We start from the raw sequence: 18,500 nt of genomic DNA, 5'->3' as shown, positions 1-18,500 counted from the left end.
ATCGCACAGCGGCCCCGCCCAAGCTCACCGTGATGATCGCAGCACGATTCTCGGCTCCCAACAAGCACTCAGTCATGCTGCGTACACAGCACGAAAGCAGTTGTTGTCCGATGGGCTACAGTTAGTTATTTTGATTTTCAGTAGCACTTTTCCGGGTTGATACAAGTAGATGACGTATATTTTTGAGATTTTTAGTGATGATATGAGTGGACTTTGAGATAAAGTGCGTGAATTCGGGAGTGCTAGACAATGATTAACGCGTTTATGGACTCTGGACACCATCATCTTAGTGCGTATGGGTTGAAAATGTCGCCTGGACATAATGGTGGAGGTGCAACGATACCGGCGCCTCACCAGAATCCGGCGGCGGCGATGACGGCTCCGGATGTGGGTCCCGGAGCGCAAAACCACCACTTCCAAGCGAATTATGGACATATGGGTCATTTAAACCCTCACCCCGGTTACGCGGCTAGAGATTTCCTCCTCCGACGCGATCATCATGACTTTCCCACCGCCCAAACCGCTCCTAGTGACTCTATGTTGTTCCATCATCACTCGGAGATGCCTCCGCATCACAACCTGCACCTAGCTCCTCACCACCAAGTGCTCTACTCACGGACTGATCACCACGCGGCCTATCACGCTCAGCCTAACCCCCAGTACATTAACCATCACGCTATGGCGATGCCTCACCATCCCGGCAACCTCCACGGAGGTTTTTTCAAGTATATGAGGCCGATCAAGCAAGAGATGCAGTGTTTGTGGATAGATCCTGATCAGCCACCCCCTAAAAAGATTTGCGGGAAGCATTTTACGACCATGGCGGAGATTGTAGGGCATTTGGGGGTGGAGCATGTGGGGGACCGGAAATAACGAACCACGCGTGCTACTGGCAGAACTGTTCGCGGAACGGGAGGCCGTTCAAGGCGAAATATAAGCTGGTGAACCATATCAGGGTGCACACGGGGGAGAAGCCTTTTCATTGTCCGTTTCCAGGGTGTGGAAAGGTGTTTGCGAGGAGTGAGAACCTCAAGATACATAAAAGGACGCATACAGGTGAGAGCATGTAGCAAAATAGAATGAAAGATAAAATGACAGACATTAAAATTGAGTCTTTCGATTCCTGTGTTGTTCTGCTAAGGATTTTCAGTAAATCTTGAAGTTAACATATTGAAGATAGTAATAAAACCCCTCAATTTTCTTTTATATGTTAGGTATGACATTAACTGAATATTATCATACGATTCATATTTTGTTTATAAGATGATAATGCTAGAAATAATATGTAAATAATTTAATAATAATTTTTTTTCAAACGTCACAAATAATTTTTTAAACAATTTCAAACGTTCCAAATAATGTAAAAATATTTAAAAGTAATACCTTGTATGTAATTATATATCGAAAAACTATGGTTACGCACGTTGTGAATAAAATAGAATTACAAAGATAGTACCTATACCCTTCAAATAAAATGTATAAGTTCAACAATAGTTATTATCCATCAACTCTATACAAAAGAATAATTATAATTAATTTAATTTAAGTTTTTTTTATTTATATTTCATAAAATTATAATAACAATACTTTTTTAGTCACATCGACATCACAAATTTCAATACTGTTTTCCGTTTACAAAAAATATGATAACAATTTAATTTTTCCAATGTATTAAATCAAAGATTGATGAATGGCTAGATACAATTGAAATATGAATATATTATGTACCTATTATCTTTTAGAGGTACTACAGTACTACAGAACGCTTTTATAAGTAGAGTACCTACATAAAACAGTTAATTTTTCTTAAAAAATATCTTACGATAATGAGAAATATCCTATATTGTTAAAATTTGTATTCAATAAATAGAAAATACATTATATTGTAAAAAAATAACAATTCTCCTGTATTTTCCAACAAGAAATGACTTTGACAATTTGTAATGTACCAACACATTTATGGCCTTTTATTGTTACGGATTTCCTTCTTGTTGAAAATAGATTATAATAATTAATCTTCAATATACTTCCATATTTCATTAATGCAGAAATACGAAACATGTGCAGATAAATAACAAGCTGTTAATAATGAAGAAAAAAATATTAAATGTTGATATTTAATATTCATTTTTTAACAATTAATTTAAATTAATATTTTGATTTACGTTCAACGGATACCTATAGACTTATGAGAAGGATGTAACATTGACGGCTTGTCATATAAGGAATATTTATATGAGTTTTTATTCTTTTTCGTTAAGGTTATTTGATCTTGGAATATTTTTGCGTTTACAGGAAATCAGGCTATTTATGGAACTCTAATATAGCTAATTTTGTTTACTGGAACTAAAAAAGAACAATTAATACAAATTATAGCATAATCTACAAATTATAGTATACCGCATACGTAGAACATCGGTAGTCCAAATCAGTTATTTTCTATGTTGAACATCGACAGTCCAAATGGATTAGAGTTCTGACATAAATTTGATGCAAAATTGATATGTTTAAGTTACATTCTTTTATCTTTATAATTTTTCTGGTATGTGAATACATACTCTAAAATAAGTATATTTTGTTTGTTGAATATTGGAAGTCCAAATTAATTAGACATGATACAAAATTAACTATTTTGAGTGGCGTCCTTTTGTCTCTATTATAGTTGAATAGTCGACAGTCCATGTAAGTTAAATCTCTGATAAACGATGTAAAATTATTTTTTATGCGGTATTCTTTTATCTCTATTATCTTTCTGGTATATAAATTCAAAAAGAAATATATTTCGTATATTGAACATTGACAGTCCAAATGAGATTGATGAATTTCTGACATAAATATGATACAAAATTGACATTATTAAGTTATATTTTTTAATCTTTATAATTTTCTTGTTTTGTAAATACTCTAAATGAAATATTTTGTTTGTTGAATATCGACAGTCCACTTTAGTTAAATCTTTGATATGAAAATGATGTAAAATTATCTTTTTTCAGTGGTTTTTGTTTTAACTTTATAATCTATCTGGTATGAAAATTCTCTAAAAGAAATATACTTTGTTGAATATCGACAGTCCAAAATAATTAGGCCTTAGGTATACTCTTATCTCTAATATATTCGTGGTATGTAAATTCGAAAATAAATATATTTTGTGTGTTGAATAATCGACAGTCCAAATTAGTTAAAAAATCTCTGATATTAAAACTGTAAAATGGAAAAATAACTTTTTTGAGTGGTACTTTTATCTTTATCATATTTCTGGTATTTAAATTTAATCAGAAACATATTGTGTGTTGAACATCGACAGTCTAAGTGAGTGAGACTTCTGACATTAATATGATACAAAATTGACATTATTAATTTATATTCTTTAATTTTTATAATCTTCTTGTTTTATAAATACTTTAAAAGAAATATATTTTGTGTGTTGAACATCGACAGTCCAAATTAGTGAGACGTATATGTCATGAATATGATACAAAATTAACTGTTTCGAGTGGTACCTACCTATTGTTTTATTTCTCTTATCTTTGTGTTATGGAAATTCAAAAATAAATATATTTTGTGTGTTGAATAATTGACAGTCCAAATTAGTTAAAAAATCTCTGATATTAAAACTGTAAAATGGAAAAATAACTTTTTTGAGTGGTACTTTTATCTTTATCATATTTCTGGTATTTAAATTTAATGAGAAACACATTGTGTGTTGAACATCGACAGTCCAAGTGAGTGAGACTTCTGACATGAATATGATACAAAATTGACATTATTAATTTATATTCTTTAATTTTTATAATCTTCTTGTTTTATAAATACTTTAAAAGAAATATATTTTGTGTGTTGAACATCGACAGTCCAAATTAGTGAGACGTATATGTCATGAATATGATACAAAATTAACTGTTTCGAGTGGTATCTACCTATTGTTTTATTTCTCTTATCTTTGTGTTATGGAAATTCAAAAATAAATATATTTTGTGTGTTGAATAATCGACAATCCAAATAAATTAAAGATCTGATATGAAAAGGATGTAAAATTAACTTTTTTGATTGGTATTCATTTATCTCTATTTTTCTGGTATGTAAATTCTAAAAGAAATATATTTTGTTTGTTCAATATCGACAGTCCAAAATAGTTAGACGTGTGACATAAATATGATTCAAAGTAACTATTTTGTATGGCATTCCTTCATCTCTAATTTGTGGTATGGTAAATTCAAAAATAAGTATATTTTGTGTGTTGAACAATCAACAGTCCAATTAGTTAGATATCTGCTTTGAAAACGATGTAAAATTAACTTTTTTGCGTGGTATTCATTTATCTCTATTACCTTTCTGGTATGTAAATTCAAAAAGAAATATATTTTGTTTGTTGAATATCGACAGTCCAAAATAGTTAGACGTCTGACATAAATTCGATTGAAAATTAACTATCTTGTGTGGCATTCTTTTATCTCTAATATATTTGTGGTATGTAAATTGAAAAATAAGTATATTTTGTGTGTTGAATAATCGATAGTCCAAATAAATTAAATCTCTGATATGAAAAGGATGTAAAATTAACTTTTTTGATTGGTATTCATTTATCTCTATTTTTTTGGTATGTAAATTCAAAAAGAAATATATTTTTTGTTCAATATCGACAGTCCAAAACAGTTAGACGTCTAACATAAATACGATTCAAAATTAACTATTTTGTGTGGCATTCTTTTATCTCTAATTTGTGGTATGGTAAATTAAAAAATAAGTATATTTTGTGTGTTGAACAATCGACAGTCCAAATTAGTTAGATCTCTAGAAAACTATGTAAAATTAACTTTTTTAGTGATATTCTTATTATCTTTATCATCTTACCGTTATGTAAATTCAAAAAGAAATATATTTTGTGTATTGAATATTGGAGGGGGGGGGGGCTTGTTAGACGTCTGACATAAATACGATTCAAAATTAACTATTTTGGGTGATAGTCTTTTATCTCTAATATATTTGTGGTAAGTATGTTTTGTGTGTGTGAATAATCGACAGTCCAAATTAGTTAGATCTCTGACATGAAAACTATATAAAATTAACTTTTTAGTGGTATATTCTTTTATCTTTATCATCTATCCGTATGTAAATTCAAAAAGAAATATATTTTGTGTATTGAATATTGGAGGGGGGGGGGGCTTGAAATGTTTTGAGTGGCCTTCTCTTCCCGGTACGTAATTAAAAAATACATAGATTTTTGGTATTGAACATCGACAGTCCAAAATAACTTAGAACCTCTTGACATGAATACGATGCAAAGTCCGCGGGATTCTTTTAATACAAACAAATCGAATTTATCACGCAATCCTTCTCCTAATTGCCGGAGGTAGATATAACTTTCACACACGACAGAAGACCGTAGAGTATAAATAATTGCGATCGAGTCGTTCCTTGTAATATATAGCGCGATTTAATTTGCTATTTTCGTTTAACTCACGCGAAATTTTTCTAGAACCACTCGATATATTAACGTTGCGCGGCTTATGTGACGTGTGTGCACTATGGCTGCGATTAGTCGCGGTTATCAGAGCTATTAATTTATTTTGGATGAGAAATTTGTCGAGGGAGAATGTTGCGAATGGGAGAAAGGGAAATTCAATCGAAAGTTCAGTGTTTTATCTTTAATTAACTCGTTTATTTACTTACAAAAATATAAAGAAATACTGGAGATCAAAAAAAATATATAAATAGCATTAGAGAGACCATATTATGATAATTTTTTTTATATTTCAAGAAGATATGAATGTTGAAAATAAGGGGTATATGGTTTTCTCTTCAAAAAACTTTTATGAGTATTTCGCCAGTTACACTGTAAGAAAATCTACAAAATAAAATAGTTATTATTTTGCAAACACTGATGCGTTAATCTAGGGTTGCCAACTTTCAAAATTAAAAATAAAGGACGCGAGTGTAAAAAAAACGGGACAGGCGAAAAAATTTTTAAAACTCAAACGTCAAAAATTTACGCAAAAGTTATGTAAACGTTATACAGATAATGGCCTTTTTTGCTTTCTTAGCGCATCTACCAATATTTCTTATACGCAAGTAAATATTTTTTTTCTGTATGAAGGAGTGGAGCTAGCAAAAGACATACTGTTGCCAGATTAGCAATTTTATTAAGCATTGTTTCTATAAATGATAATTTTTTAGATTTTGAGTTTCGTGTGAAAAAAAGAGGACTTTTTCGATGCGTCAGAGAAAAGAGGACAGTGCGTTCAAAAAAGAGGACTGTTCTCTGAAATAGAGGACGGTTGGCAACCCTATACGTTAATCCAACAGAGACCAGCTTGTCAGCAGTTATTTACTAATAAACAAATTTGTCTAACGGACAAAAAAATGCTTAACGTTTCGGGAAGTATATCTCTTCCCGTCGTCCGAAACAAAAAGACACAAAGAAACAAAGAAAAAACTATTTAAAATATCTAAATACAATACTAAATGCTATTCAAGAACAACATTTCAACAGATACGTCTATAAAAACCGTTGACGTTCTGTTAAAATGACATTACGTCAAGTTAAACTTTGCTATGACTTTAAAATTAACAATAACGAGGTTAAAACAAAAAGTCTGAAGCTTTCTGTGTAATTATTTTTTAGTTTGTTTTTAATTTTTACTTGTTATGTTTATAATAGGTATGGTATAAAAAAAATCCCCAAGCTATACTTATGCCGATAAATTTATATAAACTACATATTATCAAAAATTGTCCTGGTACTACGATCATTTAAACGAAAATCTGATGTTCTACCTAGCTTAATATGTTATGTCGTGTTCTGAGCTCCATTGAAACTTTATTTAAAATCTGTGGAGACTAGAGCTGTGATTACAGGTGTGTGTATGGGAATAGGCGAGGTAGGTGATAAGTATTAAAAATTGAATTAAAAATTGATAAGGTTAAAATATTAATTTATTTAAATTAGTACAATTCCTCACAATTTGTGAATGTATGATAACCATTTCATAATACACCAAACAGCATCTAACAATATAATTTTTGTTGATGCATGTTCCTCTATAACCGAGCATATTATTAAGGTATACAAAAATGTTATCTAATGGTATACTACATTAAAAAATTAACTAGATTTCTTATTTTATACAGTGTATTCAATAAATTTCGATACTTATGGAGAAACAATTTTTTTTATTCTTTTCAAAAGTATATTATTCTGTCTATCAGTAAAGTGCTAAATAAAATCTAAACACTTTAGTGTGTTGTTTGATATACAGTATGTCCTCGGATTGTCTTTACAAGAGGAATAACTTTTTATTATTGACATTTTGGGAAAAATGTGTTCTTCGCAAAACAATTGCTTGTTCTAAAAAGGTTAATCCCGTTTATACATTTCTAAATTTTCATACCTTTTTGGAGAAAATTAAAAGAAAAACATGAAAATATAGCTGTAATTTGTTCTAAGTCCTAAAAATCAAAAGGCGTGGTAATTTTGATTAACGTCATATTTTTTACTGTTTTACAATGTTAAAGAAGCACAAAATTTATGTACTTCAATGCTACGGAAGGTGATAATAGTTATCGGAAAATTTGATACTTTAACAATAGCAAAAAGTATGACATTATTCAGAAATAATAATAATCAGCTATCAAAGAATGAAATCGGAATTATTTTAACCTTTTGATTTTTAGGACTATTAAAATTCAACCATATTTTTATGTTTTTTTTTAATTTTCTCTAAAACTGTATGGAAATTTGGAAAAGCATGAACAGGATTAACCATTTTAGAAGGAGGAAACATTTTTATGAAGGATTCATTTTTCTAAAATTTCAATAATAAAAAAGTTTTTTCTCTTATAAGAGAATCCGGGACATACTGTACAGGAAAGGTTCAAAAGTGTGAAATTTTCTCAAGAGTATAAAGAGAGTGGTTTAATTTTCCAGTTTATGTTTAAAATTTAAACTCAGTTTTCATTGATGCTAAGACATGGTTAGCGAAAGGTGCGTCCAGAGCAAAATTAAAATATTTTGGTGTATTGTGGTAAATTAGTGTTTTATTTTGCTGTTCTAATACCAAAGGTTCCAACCCCCAACTCTAATAGATATTTTAAGTAGATAAATTAAAAAAATCCAAGAAACAGATTGCTGATTGTTAATATTAAAAGAGAACACATCTAATAAATGGCCACTGCTCAGTATCGAATCTTAAAACCTAATAAAGCTCTAGTTACCATCGTCGAACAAAGGCCTAACGACTATTTTGACAGAAGCGAGAGCCCCGGCTCGGGGCGACAAAAGAATAACGTTCTCGCACACACTCACACACTCGCAGCACATATTCAATCACACGTACGCCCTTGATGATAATGCGACAATCGGCGGCGGCAAAATTCGAGTAGGCCACGGTTCGATTGGCCTCTCGAGAACACTGAACATCGGCGACGGCCGCCGCATTTGTCAGAGGGGCGAGATTGACGATTGAGGTTAGGTCGGAGGTAACTCGTGTCGGATGGTCGTTGAAGGTTTCAATTTGACGTAGATGCGTTAGACAGTTGAATATTATCTTAAAACTTTATGAGTACGATATCAGGGTTGAAAAAAAAAACATAATTTTGTTTGTTTTTAAACACATTTTTAAACAAAACGTTTTAAACAACTCAGGACCATATACAATGAAATTATTTTCTGGATCAATTCATATTGTAGATCGTATAGGGAGGGGGGAGTTTGGTTTATCACCTTGACCTTATAGATCTATTGTGTCCCCCTTTCTTGAGTTATAGCTCACCATACAGTCTCAAGCCTTTGACAAAAGCTAGTATCTGAGACGGGTTTATAGAGGTTACTTCTCCATCCCCGATATCAGTCGTAGCAAAATAAAACACTAAATCACCACAATACACCAAAACACTTTTACTTTTACACTGGACGCGCGTTTCGCTAACCATGTTAGCATCATCAGCAGAACATTATAAACTGATTCAGTCGATTCATTCTGATCAGTCGTACCAAAGTTTATGGCACGTTGTATCTCGGCGCACTCAGTGATGAGGTGTTTTGGTGTTTCCTCATTTTCTCCACCAATCTACATTCGTCATTGTTTCTTAACTTCAATCTAACGAGGTGTTCATTGAGGAGACAGTGTCCTGTTAAAAGCCACATGACAATTCGAAGATTGTTCTTAATTAAATCAAGGAAAATCTTTGATTTTTCTTGGCCGTAATTTCTGAAAAATTTCTTCGAGTGTCTTAGACCTTTAGAGGATTCCCATTCGAAATTATGGATGGAGTTTCAGGTTCTTGAGTTCCGTTTTAAGTTCGTTTTCTTCTGGGGAGCAGAACAGTTCTGGTTTAGTTAGTGGAGTGTTCACTTCTTTTCTCGATAGTTTGCCTTCTCCTGAATTAAAAATATCTCTACTTTTTGAGCGTTTATGCATAACTAGTGTGTTCTTCAATGTATGTTGGATGTTTATCACGCTCAGTATATATTACGCTCAATAGTCGAATTCGGACAATGCCCGAGAAAAATACGCAAATCTAGTTTTGAGCAAAGAATATTTCCCAAATCCGAAATATTAATTTTATTTGATTATTTTTTTTGCTTATAGTATGATTTGGTTGCATTGGTTTCATTCTTTTTGGTTGGATTGGTTTAGTTATTTGGCGGGTTGGTTAGCGTGGTTATTTGGAGGGTGTTAATTCATTGGTTAGTTGGTTTTTCGGGTTTGGGAAATATTCCTTGCTCAAAACTAGATTTGCGTATTTTTTTCGGGCATTGCCCGAATTCGACTATTGAGCGTAACATACAGAAAGGTCCACAGACTTCGAGACATAGGAAAAATCAAGTCTATTTAGCGTGTGTCGCAATTTTCACACCTTAAAAAATTAGTTTTTTATAGCTATAGCAACTGCAGCGACTATGAAAAAATGTGTGGTTTTCATAGAAAATAATGGCACCTGTAATTCATTTGAGAATGTTATAAATCGCTAAAAGAGGTTTCAAATCTCTTGGATTTCTATTAATATTAAATAAATTTTATTAAAAATTGAACTAAAATTGTTAGAATAATTAAAAACAATTCAAATTAAAAAATTGTATCAGTCAAATTCCTTCACTTATGGTGTATATTAAAGTAAATATAAATACAGCTCATTCTAAGCTCTACTTATCTTTAAGAAAAATTTAAATTATTGGTGCAATTGGGCCTTAATGCCATTTCGAATGAATAATAGTATTAATAATGTACATTATAATTATAATAAATTTTATATCATAGTGTGTATTAAAACTAAAACTAAAACACTTTTAAATTGGTATTATATTAATAACTTTTGTTTTTTTAATCCAAAAAAAATATAAAAGTAAAAAATCTCTCAATCAAAATATTTGTGGTCCTGAAAAGGACCTTTGTTTTCCCATGTTCGTCAAGGTAGGTAATGGGTAAACGGTAAAAAAAACAGGATAATGAAATTTAAAAAATTACAAAATTTTTTCAAAAATGTCTCCCTCTTGCATTAAACAATAACCTAAACGATCATAAAATCCCTTCTCTCCTCACATTGGATAACATATCAGGGGTGATAGTGTCAAAGATATTAAATATTTTCTGCCTTAACTGCTTCAAGTTTTGAATTTCTTCATGGCCGTAAATTTTAGGTTTTATGTACACCTATAAAAAGAAATCATTGACCGAGAGGTCAGGTGAAATTAAACGTCAGTCTAAACAAAACTGTCATTTTTAAAAACTTGTCAAAATTTGGACACACGCTAAATGGACTTGATTTTCCTGTCTCGAAGTCTGTGGACTTTTCTGTATACATTAAACCTATGCATTTTCGGCTTCATGTTTATAGGATTTTTTTTCTATAGTTCATACCAAATAAACTTCGAGTCACGTGATTAAGCTTGACCTGCACATCGTTGCCAACTTTTACATATTTTTTTATAGTCAAAATATTTTAGGAAACAAAGATAAATGAGTTATAAATATATAAACAATTATTATTTACATCGACAAAACTCACCTTCTTAACAGCACTTAAGGGATATAAAAGGCCATTACTTCTGCTTTCCCGTTCAAAATATTCTAATAAAGTTGCGATGAGTTTTTTACGGCTATTAAGCCAATTATCGTGTACACTTCGGATAGATAAAGAGGTTCTAAAAAGAACAATGTTTGACTGCAAGGTCTGCTAGTAAACATTTTTAAACTTAAAGTATCACAACAAAACTAATTTAAACCAAAAACTCGCAATAAAAATCTAAAGTGTCAAAACGAATGACAATGTCAGGAAATAAATAAATAAATGTGGCAACTTGACATTTTTCAGAGCAGAGCTACCACCTGAATCCTCAGCGGGAAATTTAAATTCCAGTTAGGCAGCCCGGCGACGAATATGTCCATGGTTAGCAACAATGAATTTAAAAATCGCGCCCTCGATTACTTAACTAAAAGTTTAATTGATATCAATCAAGAATATATTTTTTATGAGTATATTTATGAATCATCCCCTAAAATTTTGTCGTGCATTTTTCAAACACACTGTATCTTTTCTAATTCCATAGGGGAAAACATAGTATATTTAATCAGTACCCACACAACGATAACTCACTCTACCTGTACCTATACCCGAATTCCGAAAATTTCCGAGATTTACCATCGGCCCAGAATCATCTTTTAAATGACTTTTAAAGTTTGTGGGCGTGGAAGCGAGCATTCCCTCGGACAGATACGGTCCCCTGGCTCTGACAAAAGATTTTTTCGAAATTTTCGACGGCTCCGAAAACTTTTACCTTTTCGGTGAAACCGTGTCCGTTTGTGTTCCCGGAACCCGTTACGACAGCCGAACGGCAGATTTATCGCATAGAAAAGTCGACGAGAATAGAAGAGAATGCAATAAATATTTGAAATCTTGTACATATAACTTGAAAACCTTGTCGAATTGCAAATAAATATAATTAGAGAAATGGTTAGTCTACTAAATTGAAATTTAGTAGATATTAAATACTACTCTATCCAGTAGGTATACCTCTTCCCGTCCCCGTCATCACAAAGAAAAAACACTTACTTACTGCCATTACTCGTTGACGAGTATTTAACACGCATCAGAAGATGGTCACGTTTTCTTTCATGAGCTTTCCTGTGACTGAAAAGCTCGATACCTGATGTTATCTCTATTCCGCACTCCGGACATTCAAAAATCTCATTACTTTGTTGCCTCTTTATTTTTGATTGTCGCTGTTTGTGAAACTGAGTTTACAATTATTGTTCTCCATTGAGTTTTACTGTGCGCTGCTTCCTCCCACTTATTCTGCATGCTTATCCCCTTTGAGTTTTCATAGAAAATATCTTTGTATCTTTTGAGTTGTTCACCCGGTTTCCTCTTACCCTCTACAAGCTCACCGTAAAGAAGATATTTAGGTAGGCGGTTTTCTTGCATTCTGCGTACGTGGCCAGCTCATCTTAAGCGGGATTTAGTACTCATGACTTCGGCGTTTTCCCAGCTAGCTTTTCCAAGGACTGATACGTTTGAGATACGGTGGTACCATTTGATTCTTAACAGTTGTCTAAGGTGTCTCTGTTGCAACTTGTTTAATGCGTTCGTGTGCTGGCGGTACGGCACCCAGGTTTCGCTTCCATATAACATGGTGGGGATTATTATTGCTCGGTACACTGCAAGTTTCGTTTATGTGCTCAAGTCATGATTGTAGAAAGCCCTGTCTTTTAATTTCCAGTGCTAAATTTTGGAAAAATGGAAACTTTCATTTTTAATTTAGAAAGAGATACTAAAAAGTCAAATAACTTAGCTACAAATTGCTTTAACACATATCTGTTAAAAACTTGTGTTTTTGAATGGGGTAGTAGAATTTAAATATTTTAAATAGTTTTTCTTTTTTATTAAAGTTTATTTGTTTTTGACGATGACAGAAGAGATACACCTTCTAAAACGTTAAGCATTTTTTGTCAATTAGGCAAATTTGTCTTGCAAGCAAAAAGCCACTGACAGCCGGTTTCCGTTTGGACTCAATTAATATAATCTAAGGATTCAATGCAGTGATTCAATAAAAGAGATAACTTATTTATTTTGTAGATTTTTCCAGTGGCGAGAAACTCAGACTTTTTTCGAGGTAATGATTATCATGAAATAGGTAATTAGGTAAACACTAAATGTGGATTTCTCTAGAATTAAGGATTTATAAATTAAGATTTTTTTTAAGTTTTTTATTTTTTTTTTAAATAACAGCTGTTAGTTGTTTCACGTTCAAATTAAATATTACTGATGTATAATATAAAAAAGCTTTTATAGGTTTTCTTGGAAATATTTAAATTTTGAGTTCGAAGCTATTTTTAAATCAGAAATATTTTATAATATTAATTTGCATATGATAATGTAAATTTCATTTGTTGCCTACGCATTTATTATAGAATTATTTTACCGAATATTATGTTCTCTCTAATGATATCTAATTTATGATATTTTAGACAAGATAAGTGTTTTTCACCATTAGAGGAAAATCTACAAAATAATATCAAAAACATTTTAAACACCACTGCGTTGATCCAACGGAGACAAATTTGTCAGTGGTATTTTGCTAGTAAAACAAATTTGTCCAAACGACAAAAAAATCTTACAAACCAATGACTAAAGAATATAAGGACATGTAACGCCCCTATACGGGCTGCAGCAGAATTTGTAACCTTAGACGACTTTTCTTTTGGTGGCAAACAATGAGTCATCAGTTGGTCACCAGCGACAATTTTAGAAATTTTTAATAGTTCGTGTGTAGTGAACTTTGTATAAACTTTATTACAATGCTGATTAGTTGTTCAGCTTTCAAATGTAAAAGCAGCAGTGACAAGAAAGAGCCAGGAATTACGTTTCATACGTAAATAAACAGTCCGCTCCACATTTTTAGCGTTTTCTTAAGTTTTCTTATTGAATTCGATAATTATTTTTCTGATATTATATGTACTTGATGTGTGCTATACGTCGATACTAGTTTTATACCTTTTGTTAACATTTTAATACGTTTTTTTCGTAATTAATTAGTATGATGCCACCGCCTACACCATAGGCGTAGTCAAAAATATAAATATCCCTTCAACTAGTTAAGTTAAGAAAAAAATATGGCCACGGCACTGTTTGGTGCCATGGTAACAATTTGCTCTCGGGTCTTAGTTGTCCTTGAATTCTTTAGTCGTTGTTACAAACAGTAAAATTAATATAACCATATGTTCAATCACGTCTCAAACGAAAAAAATTAAGTTGGTCATTACAATACAGGGTGAGTCTTAAATAAGTACAAATATTGCCAGTGCTGGTAGATCTCGATAAAAGAAACGTATTTAAAAAAAAACGAGTTATTTTACTTTGAAAATTTCCAAAAAAATGATTTTTCGTTTAAATTTTGAGAACCATTGGATGTTTTTTGGGTTTTCTTTCTTGTAATTTTAATCTACTTCCTATGTTGTCATATTATCAAGAAATTATGTTTTTTAACTAAAAATTTCCTAAAAAGAATGGACGAAAAAAACCTCATGATCGTGTTTCTATAGTGTCAAAATATATTACCCCTGAAAATATTTGCACTTATTTAAGACTCATCCTGTATAATATTATTAACATATAACGGCAGTGATATAATTTCAGGTACACTTAACATAAAGGAAGCAGGTAGTAAACGGTAGTAAATATTTATAATTTTGTATTATTACTTTTGGTATCCGAAGAACCGTTCCATCATAAAATCCTCAAAATAATAATCCCTATCTTATTCATACTGATAACTGCCAATACCATAAAACCCTTGCGATACCGAACAAACATCATCCCGGAGAGATAAAATGCAAAGAAAAAAGCAACCCCGGCCTTAACAAGGGGGCGTAACCTCAAACAACCCACGGCTCTCAGTAGTCCGATCTTTAAAGCTTGTTTAAACACTGTTCGTCCTTCTTTTGGATCGGTTCCCCGTCTCGGCCCTATAATTAGCCGATTTATCTTCGAGAAGGCCTTAATTAAAAAAAGACAGCCACGTAATTTGACGTGATATATTTCGGGGTCGGCTGTGATTCGCTGTCGATCACTCACTAGCGATACGTTAGCTACATTTAAAAAAAAATCAATTATTTTTAATATTTACTATTTTTAAGCTTTATACAGGGCTAAACTTAAATAAGTGCAAATATTTTTAGGGGTAGTATATTTTGTCCCCAAAAAGACAAAAAAAAATTTAGCAGCATATGTAGCTTAACTGAAAGCATTTCGTCGGTTTGGTGCAAAACTATCCTAAGTCCATTTTTTTCCGAAAATGCGTTATGCATGCAAACACTTACAAGGGGACGCATATTTTGCCTAAAAACTATCCTAAGTCAATTACTAGTGTTTCCTATCTATTAAAGGTATTAAATGCAAAATATCCTAAGTTCAACATTAACTTTTCTTATAAATGTAAACTATCCTATGTCCAAATTATGGGCTTAGGATAGTTTACACGTGGCACGAGTACCTCGTGAAACTATAATAAATGAAACACTTTTACAAGTCGCGTGTATTCGGGTGTATTATGTTTATCCGAAACGTGTGTCGAGGCTTGAAACATCTCCTAGATCTTGGCGGGATTGAATTGTTGTCGCTGCCATGGTGTATGAAGAATACTCTGGTGATGAAGATCCTTCAAATTTAGATGAAAATAGTCGAAGAAAAATGACTTATCTATATCATTTATCTTCAGATGAAGGTAAGCGGGAAAAGGTATGTCAAACCTTTTTTTTAAATACCCTCGGAATAAGTCACCAAGTAGTCAAAACTGTAGCAGCAAAGCGTAATACTTGCGAATACAATATGATTACTATAGAAAAAGATAATAGAGGTAGACATCCGGCAAAATCCCGCATTAGTGACAAACAAGAACTCTTAGTAAAACAACACATAAACTCGTTTGATGCCGTCGAAAGTCACTACTCAAGGAAAGACTCTTCAAAAAAATACTTGCCTGGGTCTTTAAACATTTCCAAAATGTTTAGACTGTACATTGATTATTGTAAAGAAAACTGTGTTGACAAGAAAGATGTAGTTAGCGAATCCATGTATCGCTGGATATTTGTTAACAAATTTAATTTAGGGTTTCACATTCCCAAAAAGGATCAATGTGATTTGTGCGTCAATTATCATAATTCGAATGACTCTGAGAAACTTCAATTGCATAACGAATATGAAAATCACCTATTAAATAAAGAACTAATGCGGAAGAAAAAAGAGGAGGAGAAGCTTAAAGCTTCTGAGGACAGCAGCTTTTGTTTAGCTATCTTTGATCTTCAACAGGTGTTACAGTGTCCAAAAATAGTAGAGGTGGGTTGTGAAATCGCAGTCCGCTACTTTGTCACAGCTCCACCAACGTCGCAGTATGTGACTGCTCCAGTTTCAAGAAAATCGCAGTGACATTTCGGAGCAGTTTACAAGTTTAGGACATCTGCGCTCGTGAGTAGCAATAGGAGCAATAGCAGGCAATAGTGTAAATTCTGAAAATGCTCCTAGCCCCGTCGCCCGGTCAGACTGTTCCAGTCACAGTCGTCGCAGGTCGCAGTCGACTGGAGCATAGTATATTGAGTATATTCTGTGTACTGGAGCTGTTGGGAGTTTGGGAACGGGAAACGTAGCAGCGTTCGCTTTTTCTTTCATGAATCTAAATAAGATATTTATGTATTATATATTAATCACAAACAGATGTTTTTGACAAAGGTAATTTTTAACTTGTTAGTATGTTTATTTGTTAGTTAATTTTGTATCTGTGTTTTGTTGTATATCCTAAATCTTTTATTTGATCTTATACATTCATATAAGTTTTATTATTTATATCTATTTTTAAGGTCTGATGATGGCTAAATAGCCGAAACCGGTCACTAATAAAGATTTTTTTGACAGTTTCGACTTTGAATTGAATATAACATTAAGTTTTTACCATGGGCCACCACTCTGTGAAAATGAACAGACTCTTTAAGATATTTATAGCAAAGTGCTTGGTACTTAGAAACACTCAAATTCTTCTGAATAGACTAAAAAAATATAGCAACATCTATCAAACTAAGACATCAGTATAGTACCGTACAGCCGCGATTTTAAGAGCTCTAGGGGCCCGTAGTTCGGAAAAGTTCGAATCTTGTTCGCAAGGGCCCGGGAGGCTTGGGGCCCGTCGGTGACTTACCCCGATTGCACAGACGTTAAAATCGCCACTACTGATCGAAATAAAAAACGGCGTCCAGTTGGCTTGGAAATGACAATCGATAACATTCCCCATAAATTTTACATATAAAATGCCAGCAATCTTCATTTCATAGCTATCGCTGACGCCGTTTTTTCGATCATACGATATAAATAAATAAAAACTAGACGATGATGTTGCCTATCATAATCACACCTATAGTCCTGTACTTTTTAGTAAATGCAACGAACGGTGCCGAACACCGAGTGCGATTTTTCGGAGCAATTAACCTATAAAACTACATTTTTAATTTATAGGTTAATTGCTCCGAAAAATCGCTGCTACTTGTCACAGTGCTTTTATTGGAGCAGTCGCAGAGCGTAGCAGCTCCACAAAAATCGCAGACTGGCCCACCTCTAAAAAATAGATGTTGGCCAAGCCTATTACAAGTCAAAAGTGGCCACATACAATTTAACGGTTTATGAAGCTGCCAAAAAACAGGGATACTGTTATATGTGGCATGAAGCTATAGCATCCCGCGGAACTTGTGAAATAGGAAGTTGTATTTTAAAATTTATAAAAAAAAGCAGAAGAGGGTTTTAAAGAAATATCATTTTTTTCTGACAACTGTGCGGGGCAAAATAAAAACAAGTTTATGTACATTACGCTACTTTATGCTGCCCTTAAATTTAAAATTTCTTTGAACTTTATGGGGGTCGGTCATACACAAAATGAAGGTGACTCTATGCATAGTGCCATAGAACGCTGTGCCAGGCGTATTCCAGTTTATACACCAGGGCAATGGGCTACAATTGCTCGAACTGCATGTATTAAAAAACCTCATATTGTAGTTGAAATGAATCAAACTGACTTTTTCGATCTGAAAGATATACAATTGCAATGTACAAAAAAAAATTTGGATAAATCTACTTCTGGAAATATAGTGAAGTGGTCAGACATTAGCTGTGTGAAAGTAGATGTTGCTTATCCAGATATTTTAAAATTTGCGTACAAACTGAAAAATGCATTTTCTGAAATAAATATTAGGGAGGGTTCAAGAAAACAGCCACTGAGTTTACTTGAATATACTCTAAAACCAACAAGAAATAAGTTAATACCTATTTCAAAAATGAAACATGATTCTATAATGTACTTCTGTAGAAAGAATGCTGTTGTCAAAGAATATCAAGATTTTTTTTTAAATTTACCTCATGACTAATTTTTTTTTGGTTAATAATAACAGTATGTACCTAATTACCTATAGTTAGTTTAATTTGTTTTTAGTTTATACTTAAACAACTTATACTTAAACTCACAACCT

General features: G+C 32.5%; 1 protein-coding gene across 1 annotated transcript in view; it reads left to right on the top strand.

Annotated features, from left to right (window-relative positions):
* The first annotated feature begins 92 nt into the window (after window positions 1-92).
* Window positions 93-18,500, top strand: part of LOC115883815 (zinc finger protein ZIC 4-like) — a 68,227-nt gene continuing 49,819 nt past the window's right edge. The window contains 2 exon segments of the mRNA XM_030902217.1: window positions 93-853; window positions 856-1,056. Of these exon segments, the coding sequence (XP_030758077.1) occupies window positions 250-853; window positions 856-1,056 (805 nt within the window). The 5' untranslated portion in view covers window positions 93-249.

This window comes from Sitophilus oryzae, unplaced genomic scaffold (genome assembly GCF_002938485.1).
Source record: "Sitophilus oryzae breed Bouriz unplaced genomic scaffold, Soryzae_2.0 scaffold_1990_pilon_pilon, whole genome shotgun sequence".
In the NCBI taxonomy this organism is placed as follows: Eukaryota; Metazoa; Arthropoda; class Insecta; order Coleoptera; family Curculionidae; genus Sitophilus; species Sitophilus oryzae.
Note: the sequence above shows the minus strand (reverse complement) of the source record. Positions and strands in the feature narration are given on the sequence as shown.